At 55.1% G+C, this 12,367-nt stretch overlaps 5 protein-coding genes across 5 annotated transcripts; 3 read left to right on the top strand and 2 right to left on the bottom strand.

Moving 5' to 3' along the window:
* Positions 1-2,588: 2,588 nt before the first annotated feature.
* Positions 2,589-3,168, top strand: ColSpa_04217 (uncharacterized protein; the record flags this gene model as incomplete). Its single annotated transcript, XM_049270429.1, has 2 exons — positions 2,589-2,675; positions 2,752-3,168. 2 exons carry the CDS (start codon positions 2,589-2,591, stop codon positions 3,166-3,168), a joined length of 504 nt encoding a protein of 167 aa, XP_049126386.1.
* A 747-nt stretch (positions 3,169-3,915) lies between these two features.
* ColSpa_04216 (ribosome biogenesis protein RPF2) lies at positions 3,916-4,738 on the bottom strand (the record flags this gene model as incomplete). Its single annotated transcript, XM_049270428.1, has 3 exons — positions 3,916-4,470; positions 4,537-4,624; positions 4,734-4,738. 3 exons carry the CDS (start codon positions 4,736-4,738, stop codon positions 3,916-3,918), a joined length of 648 nt encoding a protein of 215 aa, XP_049126385.1.
* A 495-nt stretch (positions 4,739-5,233) lies between these two features.
* Positions 5,234-5,700, top strand: ColSpa_04215 (mitochondrial import inner membrane translocase subunit tim14; the record flags this gene model as incomplete). The annotated part of the gene is made up of 3 exons (XM_049270427.1): positions 5,234-5,284; positions 5,345-5,472; positions 5,559-5,700. The coding sequence occupies 3 exons, from the start codon at positions 5,234-5,236 to the stop codon at positions 5,698-5,700; spliced, it is 321 nt and encodes a 106-aa protein (XP_049126384.1).
* Positions 5,701-7,513: 1,813 nt separating this feature from the next.
* ColSpa_04214 (good for full DBP5 activity protein 2) lies at positions 7,514-9,289 on the top strand (the record flags this gene model as incomplete). The annotated part of the gene is made up of 4 exons (XM_049270426.1): positions 7,514-7,909; positions 7,960-8,006; positions 8,070-8,798; positions 8,854-9,289. The coding sequence occupies 4 exons, from the start codon at positions 7,514-7,516 to the stop codon at positions 9,287-9,289; spliced, it is 1,608 nt and encodes a 535-aa protein (XP_049126383.1).
* Positions 8,458-11,965, bottom strand: ColSpa_04213 (ATP-dependent DNA helicase II subunit 2; the record flags this gene model as incomplete). The annotated part of the gene is made up of 7 exons (XM_049270425.1): positions 8,458-8,784; positions 8,867-9,978; positions 10,053-10,264; positions 10,318-10,712; positions 10,766-11,317; positions 11,369-11,428; positions 11,483-11,965. The coding sequence occupies 7 exons, from the start codon at positions 11,963-11,965 to the stop codon at positions 8,458-8,460; spliced, it is 3,141 nt and encodes a 1,046-aa protein (XP_049126382.1).
* Between the last annotated feature and the right edge of the window lie 402 nt (positions 11,966-12,367).

Genomic DNA, 12,367 nt, shown 5'->3' with positions numbered 1-12,367 from the left:
TTTAAAAAAAATAAAAAAGTCAAGTGTTGTGTGCTTCTAGAGTTGGGATGGACCGCAAAGAGACAAGTCGCCAACAGATTGCCATGGCCAACTGAAGGATTCTAGAGACCAAGGCCGTCAAAGGCTTCGCCTTTTGCGTAAGCTACTTGCGTATGCTTGTTTGTCGGTTGGTACATGACGGACAGCTGTGCAAAGTCACATTTGAAAACTCGGCCTCGTTGGCCTCATCAACGTCTGATCCACGCAAGAACTGTATCGTCACAAGCTTGTCATCCAATACCCATAATCAACATCGATATCAACAAGTCGGTCAGACATTGTCAAGCATTCCCCTAATAGATTCCACTTCGACAGATGATGGCGCGTTGCAGTCATCGGCGCAAACTCCGGCCACTCCATTCTTTTTTTTTTTCCTTCTCTGTCTTTCTTTCTTTCTTCCATCCTCACCCAAAAGTTGGTTTGCGCAGAACCAAACCGCGCTAAGGGCATCGCCCCAAGTTTACAACGGTGCCCACTCCACATGTAAAGTGTCAACACGTCGTCGATCGCCAACTCTATCCTCCATCGTGAATTCGACATAGCAGGGCTGTCCTGGCTACCGCGCGGATGGAGAGAGGGCCACCGAGCAAATCGTCGATTGCCTTCAGCACATCAGCGATGTGGTTCTGTAGGGCAGTTGAGACACGAGTACCAGGGCCTTACCCTGCCGAGGTGCAGCTGCACCCCTCACTACGCGGACAGTGCAATGCCATCCTGAAGCTGGATTCTCCACGCATAAAGCTCTCTCACAAAGGCAGCAATCGCCGCCGATCGTCGCCAGCAGCATAACTGCATAACTTCGTTGTGCCGCCACACTTTGAAAAGGCTCAATCAACCCCCTGCACGCAAGGGAGATAAGGTTTACCAGGTGAAGTGACAGCTTCGCGGCGGTCCTCGCGCCTTGGAAGAAACGAGACTCGGAGAGGGAACATGCCTGTTGTCGCCGTCATGGGGCCGAGCAGAAGAAAGACAAAGTCGGCTGCGCCTCGTCTTACCCGAGTATGGGATTTCCTGTTTCCCTATCTTTCCACCGAGATACGGATGTCTGGGAAATATCACATCAGATTAGGAACCGACTGGCCCGACCATATTATCGCTACGTTGTCATCCCCCGCGCCGAGCTGTCGAGGTCGAGGACAGGTTGGCGCAGTTTGGCGGCGGAGACCGCAGTGGGTGTCATGTTCACAAACGGGCTAGGGCGATCAGCGCGCCAGGACAGCCCCTCTTGCCGCAGCTGCACATCACCCCTCCGGGTCTCCATCGGATGCGTGTCGCTATCAGGAGCCCTGTCGCGGCGAGTGGAGGCATGCCAGGTACACCTTCGTACTCTGAAGTACCCCTCCAGACTGTGCTCGCCATCATTGGGAAAGCCCAGGTGGTGACGCCCACGACATCCCCAACCAAATCGCGCAAAGGGCTGCCTACGCCAACTTTTTGTTTGAGCTTTTGCTGCGTACCTGCGTCAGCAATGGCCTTCCACGTGGAGTGGTGCTATTTCCTTGATTCCGATGTCGTCTCTCCTCATACGGCAAGACCGGATTGCGCGATAGGGTTCATTGGGGAATGGAGCGAAAGTTAGTGGTACTGCCGCTCCCGTGCGTTCCGCTCCCCCTTCACAAAGAAGAGGGAGAGGAGAGGGTTGGACCCTTGGACTATCAGAGCCTATCGCGCGACTGCGGCGCGAAGGTTTCCCAGCAGCAGCCCCTCGAGAAGGGAATGGCCAGCACTCAGAGGTTTCTCCGTCGCACTCAACTCGAGTTTGGCGAGCAAGATCGGCTTTGAAACGTTGGATTAGACGTTTCTTCGGTCGAAGGACGCTGAAAGCAATGCAGGCTAGTCGGCGTGCCTGTCGATCTCGTTGAATATGCCCGAACCCGAGTAGAATTGAGACTTTCCCAGTCGCACATGGAAGGTCCCAGGATGAGGGTTGGATGTGTCCGAATGCAGCGATCGGCACGCGAATGCTGCGCCACTTTAAGCTCTCTTCCAATGGGCCGCACGCGTGGTGCCCAAGAAAAGGTAAGGGGGAAGGGGAAATGTGTTAGAGTTAGAAGTAACGAGGATTCCATTTCTTCAAGACTGGAACGAAGCAAACGGCGCACGGCAACCAGTGGGAAAGATTGGAATGTCTTCACTGACAGACAAGGAATGTTATACCTATCCTCTTGTTCATCTTCCTATGAAGACCCCAAAGACCGGCTACGGACACCGATGGAGCGGTCGGGGCCTCCATCCCACCCAGAGCTCCGACTAACCCCGCGGCGCCACACTGCTTTATGCAAGTGGCTAGGCCGATAGGGAGTGTCAATCACAACGAAACCGCACGTCACGTTTTCTTCCAGTGGACCTATTGTCAAAGATATCGCCTGTCGTTCTTTCATCTAGCATTGCCAGTTGAGCCTTTATTCTTCTTCTTCTTCTATACTAGTTGCGGTTCGTTTTTGGCAGTAGAACGATACAGGCCCCTGATTCAACGATACCCATCATGTCTGACGTATATCGCAAGACGGGACGCGGAGGTAATGATGACCCCAAAGCATCCACTTTGAATGCCGACCCTAAACTCGGCCTTTGCAGGAAGCGGGAACTTTTACTCGAAAAAGGACGTCGAAGACATTGAGAAGGCCAACCCAGAGGTGTGTGAGGCCCCGCATATCTTTCCCCGTGACCTGAAGCGATGTACACGTGCTCATTCGCAACCCCCGGCGACAGGACATTGAAGCCCAGAAGACGACCGACGCAACCGCAGCCGCCGCTGCCGCCTCATCCACCAGCCCGACATCGCCAACATCTGGCGGTTACGCGCGCGCAGGCCGGGGCGGGGCAGGGAATTTCCACGATGCGTCTTCCCTGCCGAACGCCAAGCAGCAGGAAGAAGTCGCCGGCAAGACGCGAGCGGCTGTGAGCGCCAGCCTCGCGCGGTCAGCGAGGGGCGCCTCGGGGCGGGGCGGCGCCGGCAACTACGGGGAATCGGTTGTGCCCGGCGGCGGCGGCGGCGAGACGGCTGAGGAGGAGGCGAAGCGCAAGCAGGCGCTGGAGCGCAAGATCATTGAGGACGTCGAGGCCGGGCTCCCGATGCCGCCGAGGGCGTACCAGCATACCCCGAAGAAGGACGACGAGGACGCTTGAGGTTCAGGGAGGAAGGGTTCTTCTGTCACGTAGGGGGTTGCTGTTGCCGATTGGTACTGGGAATGCTTGGAGTTCAAGGGGTTTGATTGGGTTGTACAAATGGCTAGAGGATTGATACCCGCGACGCTCGTTTTGGGCGCTTCACTTTCGTTTTGAGATGCTTGAAGGACGGTACTCGTGGGGTCGCATTTCGCAATATCTATATCTTGCTTGCTCCTTACTATCAGAAGGCTAGGTGTGCGCCATGCATCTTTCCGCCAAACAAAAGTCCTCCACTGATTTGCCTCATCATGGCAGCAAGAAAGGTCCTCCCTACCCGTCGAACACGAGAGAGAGAGCCTCTGGCTGGCTACTCCCAAAGGCCGTGGAAGACACGGGGCATCCCCCACAAAAGGGAAGGAAAGCAAAGGCGGTGGACTGAGATGAACGATGGGGGACCGATCCGAATCTGGACCTCGGATAACTTTTTTAGTATTCCTTGTTCTCAGAGCCACCAAACGCCGTCGATGCTAACCGCCCTTTTGTATTCCTGAACGCCCGATAAAACAAAGCCCAAAAAAACCACCCCTCCTCGCCCTCTCCATGACAGGAGGCGAGAGAGAGGGAGGTCCCATCGATTAGCATTTTGTCTCTCTCTTCTTTGCTGGTTTTGTCTTTCGTCTTTTTCCTCCTCTGAACTCTTGGTTGGTGGTTCGTAAGACATAAAAGCTGGCATCGTCTCTCTTCTCTCCTTCACCATCGTTGTCTTCAGTCTTCCATCTCGACATCGCCATCCTCCTCGTCGTCGTCCTCGGCATCGTCGTCGTCCCACTCGCCGTCGTCCTCCTGCATGACGCCCTCGCGCTCCTCGACGACGTCGCCGTCGACCGTGACGCGCTGGCGGATCTTCTCCTTGCCAAAGACCTTGCCGGCCTTGCCCTTGGAGAGCACGCGGCCCTCGGCCTCGAGGGCGGCGATCTCGTCCTCGGTGGCGCCCTCGGCCGCCAGCCTCTTCTTCTCGGAGCCGCGCAGGCGCGGGAGCAGGTGCTCGTTCTCGGCGACGAGCTTGCGGGCCGCAGCGATCTCGCGCTCGCGCTTGCCCTGCATGCGCTTCTTGTAGAAGACGCGCTCGCGGCGGGACCGGATCTCGGACACGCGCTCCATGGCCTTGAGCGTCTTGGCGACGAGGTCGCGGTCGTACCGCACGGGGACGTTGCGCCGCGCGCCGAACTGGAGGGTGCTGTCGACCGTCATCTCCTTGTGCGCCGAGGCGCGGTACGCCTTTGTCCACTTGAGCTTGCGGGGGTTACGCTTCATCTTGAACTGTTGATCTGGGGGTTAGCCTCCTGTTGTCTTTCGGCATTGTTGGCGAGGGAATTGAGGACGTACGTTCTTGTGGCACTTGCTGCGGCAGAAGCGGAAGACCTTGGCATCGTTGCGGACAAAGGTGATGCCCTTGCTCGGGTAAGCAGGGCGACTGCAGAAATAGCACGTCTCGATTCTAGATGCATCACGAGTTAGAAGCTTGTATGAAACAACGGTAGACTCTTTCTTCTGGGAGAAAGAAAGAATAGACAAAGACGTACCTCATTGCGACGGCGTTAATACCTTCACGGGTATCACGGAGGCAGTCACAAGGTCTGGTTGTTGGTGTTGTTCTTGACGACGTTTCCACACACACACGGGGGGTTCAGCGGAAGGCGGTGATCGAAGCCTTGCCTCTGGAAGTTTTTTAGAAAATTTTCTTCTGCCGCTCCGGGGCGCCGCTTATCGATTGTGGTGGGGCAGAGTGTTGGCAGCGGGCCAGTGCAGCGAGTACAATAGGACTAAACGGGGATTGGTGGGACCAAGGGACCTGGCCCGAGCTTTTCCATCTTACCGTGTCGGAAGAACACGCGCTCCGAAGAACTCCCGGGAAAGCACGGACCAACACCGGCGCATCACGGCTTTGGCTCCATGGGGCGGCGAACTCCAGAAAAAAAGCTCTCCCATCCAGGACCTTCTTCGCGATACCACCCGCTTTTTCCGCAGTCATCCACCATCCTCGATCATACCACACTCGCGACACAAACCGAAATCCACAACCATGGCTTCTGTTCTTGCTGTTGGAGCCGGCGCTGCCGTTGCAGCTTTCCTCGTAAGTCTGCTTTCGCATCCCTACCTCTGGTGAGCCAAAAGACTGACAGGATTTCCGCAGGGCCGAGCCGGTCTTGTCGCATGGCGCCGATCTCGCGGCGGCGTCGGCGCGATGGGCAAGGCTTTCTACAAGGGCGGCTTCGAGCCCCGCATGAACAAGCGCGAGGCCTGCCTCATCCTCTCTCTCCAGTAAGCGACGAACCCCGTCCGACCTCGCGCCAGTCTTGCGAGATATCGGAACCCAGAAGCCGGGAAGCTAACATAGTGTCCTATAGGGAGAGCGGTATCAGCCGCGACAAGATCCGCAAGGCGCACCGCACGCTGATGCTCCTCAACCACCCGGATCGCGGCGGAAGCCCGTACCTCGCGACCAAGGTCAACGAGGCCAAGGAGTTGCTCGAGAAAACGACGTCTTGACATTAGCCACTCGATGACCTCGACGACGGGAAAGTGCGAAATGTAACAACAACAATACAAACGACAAAAATAAAGGGACTCATGCGCCTAGAGCCGGAACCTCCTTGGGGGAGGTCCTGCTTGCTGGTTGATGGTACTTGTAATAACAGACTGGTCGTTCTTCATAGCGGTGGCGTTTTTTGGGTGGCCTCCCTCGAGAACCTCGAGAAAAAGGGGGGGAATAAGGGTCGTGTAACGACTGGACTGGTCTTTGGGTATTAGGGCATGTTGTAACATTATGTATAATGGCATGAGGCCCTCTCGTCTCTCTTCTCTCCCACCTATACACATTATGCCTATTTCAACTTTGCGAGCGTTGATGTCCCGATTCATGCTCTGCTCTGCCACGAGGTTATAGCTGAAACTGGCATTCGCTAGGGACGGTTGGGGTTTGCCAGGCTAGTTGATGGTTTTAGAACACACCTGGCTTTGCTCTCTGTGGACCGGCCCAATGGAGTCCTCTCAAGTGTCAAGGCAGCAAGACGGGCTGCTTTTCAACCGCGGAATACCGTCTAACTACAAAACCTTTGGTTTGCAGTAGTGAAGACCACTCAGTACCTTGAGTTTGAGTTTCTTCTTATAATGAGTTAAGATTGAGAAGAGTCTCTTGATGGGGCAGATCTGACACATCGGCTTGCCGCACGCTCCCGGAGCAAAGAAGCTTCAAGGTGTCAACCTTTCTTACAAGTCAATTCAACTCAGCGCATTCTTTGCTGACTGCTGTTATCAAAACAGTGCCATGTGGTTTCGCACTGTCAACGGCTTTGTAGCAGCAAGTCGGTCAATGCTGTGCCAAACAAGCCACATGCTCAATGCTTCAGTTGTTGGAACCGCAGATGATATGTTTTCGTGTCTTTGTATGGAACATGCAGAGGTGTTTGTACATACCAGGAAGCTCTGCTAGTATGCGGACAAAGAAAAGTCTTTACATAAATAGCAGGGCGTTATTGCTGGCTTGGTATTCTCGGCGACACCCTTAAGAGACCAAGTATCTTAGGGACTAGTGCCCTTTCTTTACAAATTCACTTGCCTTTTTAGGGTACACTTGAATCGACTATTAGTGATTTCCGAAGATCTGGTGGCGGATTTAGGATTCTCTTGACCTTCAAGCATTTCCAGTTAACATTGATGTCAACGACTTATAACATCTCTTGAAGCCTTTTTTACTTTCGAGATGTCTATGCCTTTATCGTTGGATCGCTTCTAGGTTTTTTTCCACTGCCCTCCAAGCTGTTGTTTAGTGGCTGCTAGCTCAAGGGAACGCGAGCTCCTGGATCTAGGCACGAAGCTCACCATAACGAACTCAGAAGTAGGGCACACAGGCACTCAACTGCTAATCCTGCGGGTTCATAACTCGGGCCACTGACGATCTGTAAATAATTCCTGGATATGAGCTGGATGTTCTGTGTATTCATCTGCCTTGATCTTTGTTAATTTGACACTACGTCGTGATATTCATCACTGAGTATTCACCATTCAAATCTTGCTGATGGACGAGGAGTGGCGTGTCATACCCCATTCGCCGTTTCCAGTATCCCGGCCACCAAGCTGAGCTCCTTGAAAAAGGCCTCGTTTCGTCCATGTCTCATTTACCTACTTCAATCCAACCTTTAACTATCCATCAACGTACACACCAAGTCATCTACAAGGTAAACATCGTCCACTAATCCGTACACCAAACACTACACCCTTCTTGCCCAACATTCAACCTCTTATCTTCTCGATTGCTTCTCTACCTACATCTCTGACGATATTTCCGTACCATTGACTCAAGATGGCCCTTACGCAAGCCCAACAGATCGAGCGTCTCATCCAGGCCTTTGGCGACAAGATCCGGTTCGAAGAGGGCCCACACCAAGAAGTCGAAGAGGCCCCTGAGACTATCGTCCTAGACCCTCTCGCTCTAGATCGTCAGATTGCTGCCAAAAAGGCCGCCACTAAAGGCAAGTCCATTACCATGCCGACTCTCCACTACGTTGGACCGCCCCTTGAGCCTTCCAAGTCCGAAAAGTTGGCACCTGCCGATTTCAACGCTCTTGTCTCGCAAGATTTCCCAGAGTTTAAAAGTTTGAAGGCCGGTGACCTCTCTGAGGAAGGCATGACCTTCGTCTCGTGGGACTTGGTCCAGAGATACTCCACGAGCTTTATCGGCAAGACCAACCGCCCCAAGGTGAGTCCAGTTGTGGGGTTCGAGAGATTTATAGCTAACAAATTTTATAGGCTCAACCTTTCTTTGATGATATGACGGAGGAACAGACCTGGGACTTGTAAGCTTTCCTGTCTGGCTTCAACGGGCTGCCTCTTGAAACCATGAGCTAACATTTGTCCAGCTTCTATGTCTACCACCCCCAGGCTCTAGACAGGACCCCCTACATCTTTGTCCCCACCAAGCAATTCCAGCACTTCCTCGACGTGGTTAACGCCTCGATACAGACGAGGCTGGCCATCCCGCTCGGCAAGCCAGGCGAGATGTTCTACATCACCTTCGGCTCGAGCTGTACCATCCGCCCAAAGTACATTGCCCGCTCGGCCTCACACAGCGAGTACCGTGCCCTCCGCAATGCGGTCCCGCCCCCTGAGAAGGATGATGCACTCGCCGACGCCACCACCTTTGGTAAGGAGATGCTCCTGTCCCTCCTCAATATACACAACAATTACAAGGGTGCAAATACCAAGAACAAGAAGAAGAAACAGGAGAAGGCCCAGTACCGCGATGAGTCACTCTATGACGCGCAGCTGTTCCTCGGTCTCCGTCCCAAAGCAAGCGAAATCGCCGAGAAGGAGAAGGAGGTCGCATTGGACCAGCCGGCACCCCATACCCGGGATCAAGATGTTGTTTTTGTGTGCATCGATATTGAGGTCGCCGAAGAACATCACGGTACCGTTCTTGAAATCGGACTGTCGACCTTGGACACCAGAGACCTTGCCGGCGTCCCGCTTGGCGAGAATGGCTGCAACTGGGTCCCGTTCATCAAGAACCGCCACTTCATCACCGACGAGTACCGTCACATCCGCAACCGCAAATACGTCAAGGGTTGCCCCGAGCTCTTCAATTTTGGGTAAGTTTTCTTCTTCAAGGCAGATAACGTGCAAGCTCACGCTAACAGGACATAGTAAGAGCGAGTACCCCAAGCTCTGCGATCTCGGCGACATGATCATCGCCACAATCAGCAATCTCTCTGTTGCTGGCCAAGGGGGCGTTGCCGACGCCGACAGACGTTTCCGTAACATTGTCCTTCTCGGCCACGACCTCCGATCCGATCTCGGGTATCTGGACAGTATGGGCGTGGAGCTGTGGAGCGTTGGCGGCGTCATGAGCCGCACCCTCGACACCAAGGACATGCATCAGGCCTGGCGCCAGGAGACGCAGGGCCGCAGCCTGGGCCTGGTTCTCACTGACCTGGGTATCCAGCACAGCAACCTGCATAACGCGGGCAACGACGCGGCCTACACTATCCAGGCGATGATTGGCCTGGCGGTTGCGGCGAGAGCCAAGAAGGACCAGAAGAAACTGAACATGGGAGGCGAGGAGCAGTCGATTGACACTTGAGGACAGGTTCCTATGCAAATGCCACATGACACCCAAGGATGAAGGATGGATAGAAGCAGATAAGTGATCATAGAAGGAAGCACGGGTTCGATTGGGACCCGTGATTGATACCCCTGATTTACATGAATAAACGCCCGCTTCGTAGCCCATCATTTTGATTTCAAAAACTGTGATCACGTTAGCCATGGAACGCCACGCCTCATCATGGACGGAAAAACAAACCTCATCGGCCTGCTCGCTCGTAACATCCGAAACCTCGGACGTCGCTTGATCAACGAGCCCCAGCCTCGACGTCCGTATCTTCCACCACATCTCGCGCCGGTCGCCACCCAGCTCCCCGGAGAGCATCTTGCCCTTGAGGTCCTTGATGATGTCGTTGTACACGCCCGGCTCCTCCAGGTCGACGAGGCCGCTGCGCAGGACGCCGAGGTTCTCGGCGGCGCGGGCGTAGTTTGCGTCGCCGAAGCTGTCGGCGACGAGCCGCGCGACAATGTCGCCCATCTGGCGCGCGGCGTCGCGGATCGCGTCGACCTCGTCCGCGACAGCGAGGGCGCGCTTGAACTCGGGGATAGCGTTTTCCGCCGAGATTTTGGGGCGTTTGGGCTGCGTGCCGAGGAGCGCGTCAATGTCGAGGCCCGATAGCGGCTTCGAGCTTTCGTACTTGCGTTTGCCTTTTGCCTTTGGAGGGACTGGTGGGGGGTTTGTTTGTCAGCGGCAGAGTTCCGCGTAGCGGCTAGGAGGGCGCTAGGACTCGTTGCTTTACCTTTCTTGACTTGTGCTGCTGAGATGAGGGCTTCGACTTGGGTTTTTGACTTCTCGACGAGGTCCTCGGGCGGTGCGGCGTAGCGGACGAGTATTGGAGGGACGGGGTCGATGGGACCATCGGGGTTGACTGCCCTCTGGCGAATTGCCTGGTTGATTCTGTGGATGATGGGGTTATAGGTATCGTCGATGGCGGCGTACTCTGACGGGTTTCTGCGCGAGTGTCAGTGATGCGATCTGCATTCTGTCTATGGGGATTGCTTCACCCTTCATCGTCTGCACCAAAAGTGCCCAAGTCCATGGAGTCGACGTAATCGCTCATCGCATCGGTAAGCTCGTCACCAGGCAGCAGGCGGTGGTTCGTCGTGATCTTCTGTCCGCTGACGGTGATGACCCGGTCGAGGGGCGGGAACTGGTACCCGCGCACGTCTTCCGCGAAGGGGAGGGGCACGTCGTAGAGGCATTCCATGTCCGGCTCGATGCGCGGGGCAAGGAGAACCAGGACGGGGTCCTTCTTTTCCTTGACCACGAGACGGGCGACGGCGTAGGACTCGAGCTCGTAGAGGGCGTGGATGAGGGAGGAGAGGGCGAGCTGCGACTTTTCGTCAAACTTGCGGCCAACTGTCATGCAAGTCTCTCCCATGTTGAGGAATGGTTCGTACTAGACCCGCGTGAGTAAAAAGGGGCAACCACGATGAGGGGAGAGAATTGCACCTTTTCACAGGGGATGAAACCGATAATGCTAAAGCTCTTGACTGTCTCGAGCTTGGTGACGTTCCATTCGGACTCACTGATCGCCACCGCTGTTCGACCGTACTCGTAGCCCTTGGCCAACGATTCGAACTCCACGTCTCGCTTGCCGCCCGGCGCTTCGGGGTCGTTGATCTTGTACGTCCGCGCGGACTTGACCGCCGCAAAGCCCGAAGTGGACTCGACGCCCTCCATTGGTTCGCCATCAAGGGTATGCGTCGACTGCGACGCGGCACCCTGCCCCTCCGTTGATACAACGACCGTGGAGGCCGTCGGGGGCTTGGCCTGCTTGGTCTTGAAGTAGCGCTCGACGTTAATGACGACGGGCGTGGGCGGGATCTTGAGTTCCGGGGGCGGATCGGCGAGGCCGAGGGTCAGGGGCCCGTCGTACGTCTTGTAGGGCCTGACGGGCTTGAGGCGGGGGGTGTCAAGCTCGCCAATGGCCTCTGCGATGGTTGCGAACTGGGCGTTGTCGCATTGCGAGACGAGGCCCTTGAGAAGCTTCTCATTCTTTTTCTGTAAAAAGTGTCAGTGGCGTATACTGAGCGGGAAGGAAAGGCCACAGACTTTGATCGATGGCTTGTCTTCCTCCTTAAAGCCGTACTCTGCATCGTCAAAGTCCACCCCCTTTATGTGTGTTAGTGAGAGAGCTTGATCAAAGGTCTCCTGGACTTACAAAACAATCAGCTCAATCCTATCGTGGTTGATTTTCTTGGCAATCGAGTCGACACCATCCTCGTCGATAGGAGCCAGACCGTCAGTAATAAGGTAGATGCGCCGCTTAAACTTGAGCTTCTTGGTGAAGGTCTCAATCATGTCTACAGCGAGGACCACCGCAGAGACGGCATCGCCGGTCTCCGTCTCGCTCGGCTTGATTACCTCTTTGAGCTCCCTCAGAGACGTCATGGTCATGGGACCGAGCTCCTGCAAGACGGAGATGTTCTCGTACCCTTCGTCGTCCTGCATCGCGTTCCGTGTCTCGTCCGTCTTGATACCGATGACGCCGACGGTCCACGTCTTGCGCGAGGCGGCGACCGTGGTCGAGATCTTGTCCCAGACATAGCGCATGCTCCAGTCTAGGTCCGATTCAATGCGGCCGTTGTGACAATCGGCCATGGACGAGCCGAGGTCGACGATGTATACTGACGCCTCCTTGTCGGCCATTGTGGGCAGGTTGACGAGGTGCAGTGTTTTGGCGACTTTAGTGATCAGGCATTGGGTTTACAAAGTTTTAAAGATTGGTCCAAGATACCCAGAAGGGAATCCGTGTATTAATGAAGGTCGTTGTGACTGGTGACGGCGAGCGGGACTTGGACCTGGACCCTGGCTCAGTTTAGGCAGATGAGGTCCATTGAGCTCTAGGCTGCTGCGCGACCCGGCACCGCGTCGAGTTGCAGCTCAGCGATTGTCGTCGCGAGATCACGTGATGGCATCGATAAGGGAGCCAGCGGGATCAGCATCTTTGGTGTCGAGAGCATCATCCATTGATTCCTATCCTTGCTCCGATCACTGGACCATCCATGGTATACCAGCGAATAATGAACGACGCATTGAATGGGTAGTAAT

This window comes from Colletotrichum spaethianum (assembly GCF_022836535.1).
Source record: "Colletotrichum spaethianum MAFF 239500 DNA, contig08, whole genome shotgun sequence".
In the NCBI taxonomy this organism is placed as follows: Eukaryota; Fungi; Ascomycota; class Sordariomycetes; order Glomerellales; family Glomerellaceae; genus Colletotrichum; species Colletotrichum spaethianum.
This window is presented reverse-complemented; position numbering and strand designations above follow the sequence as displayed.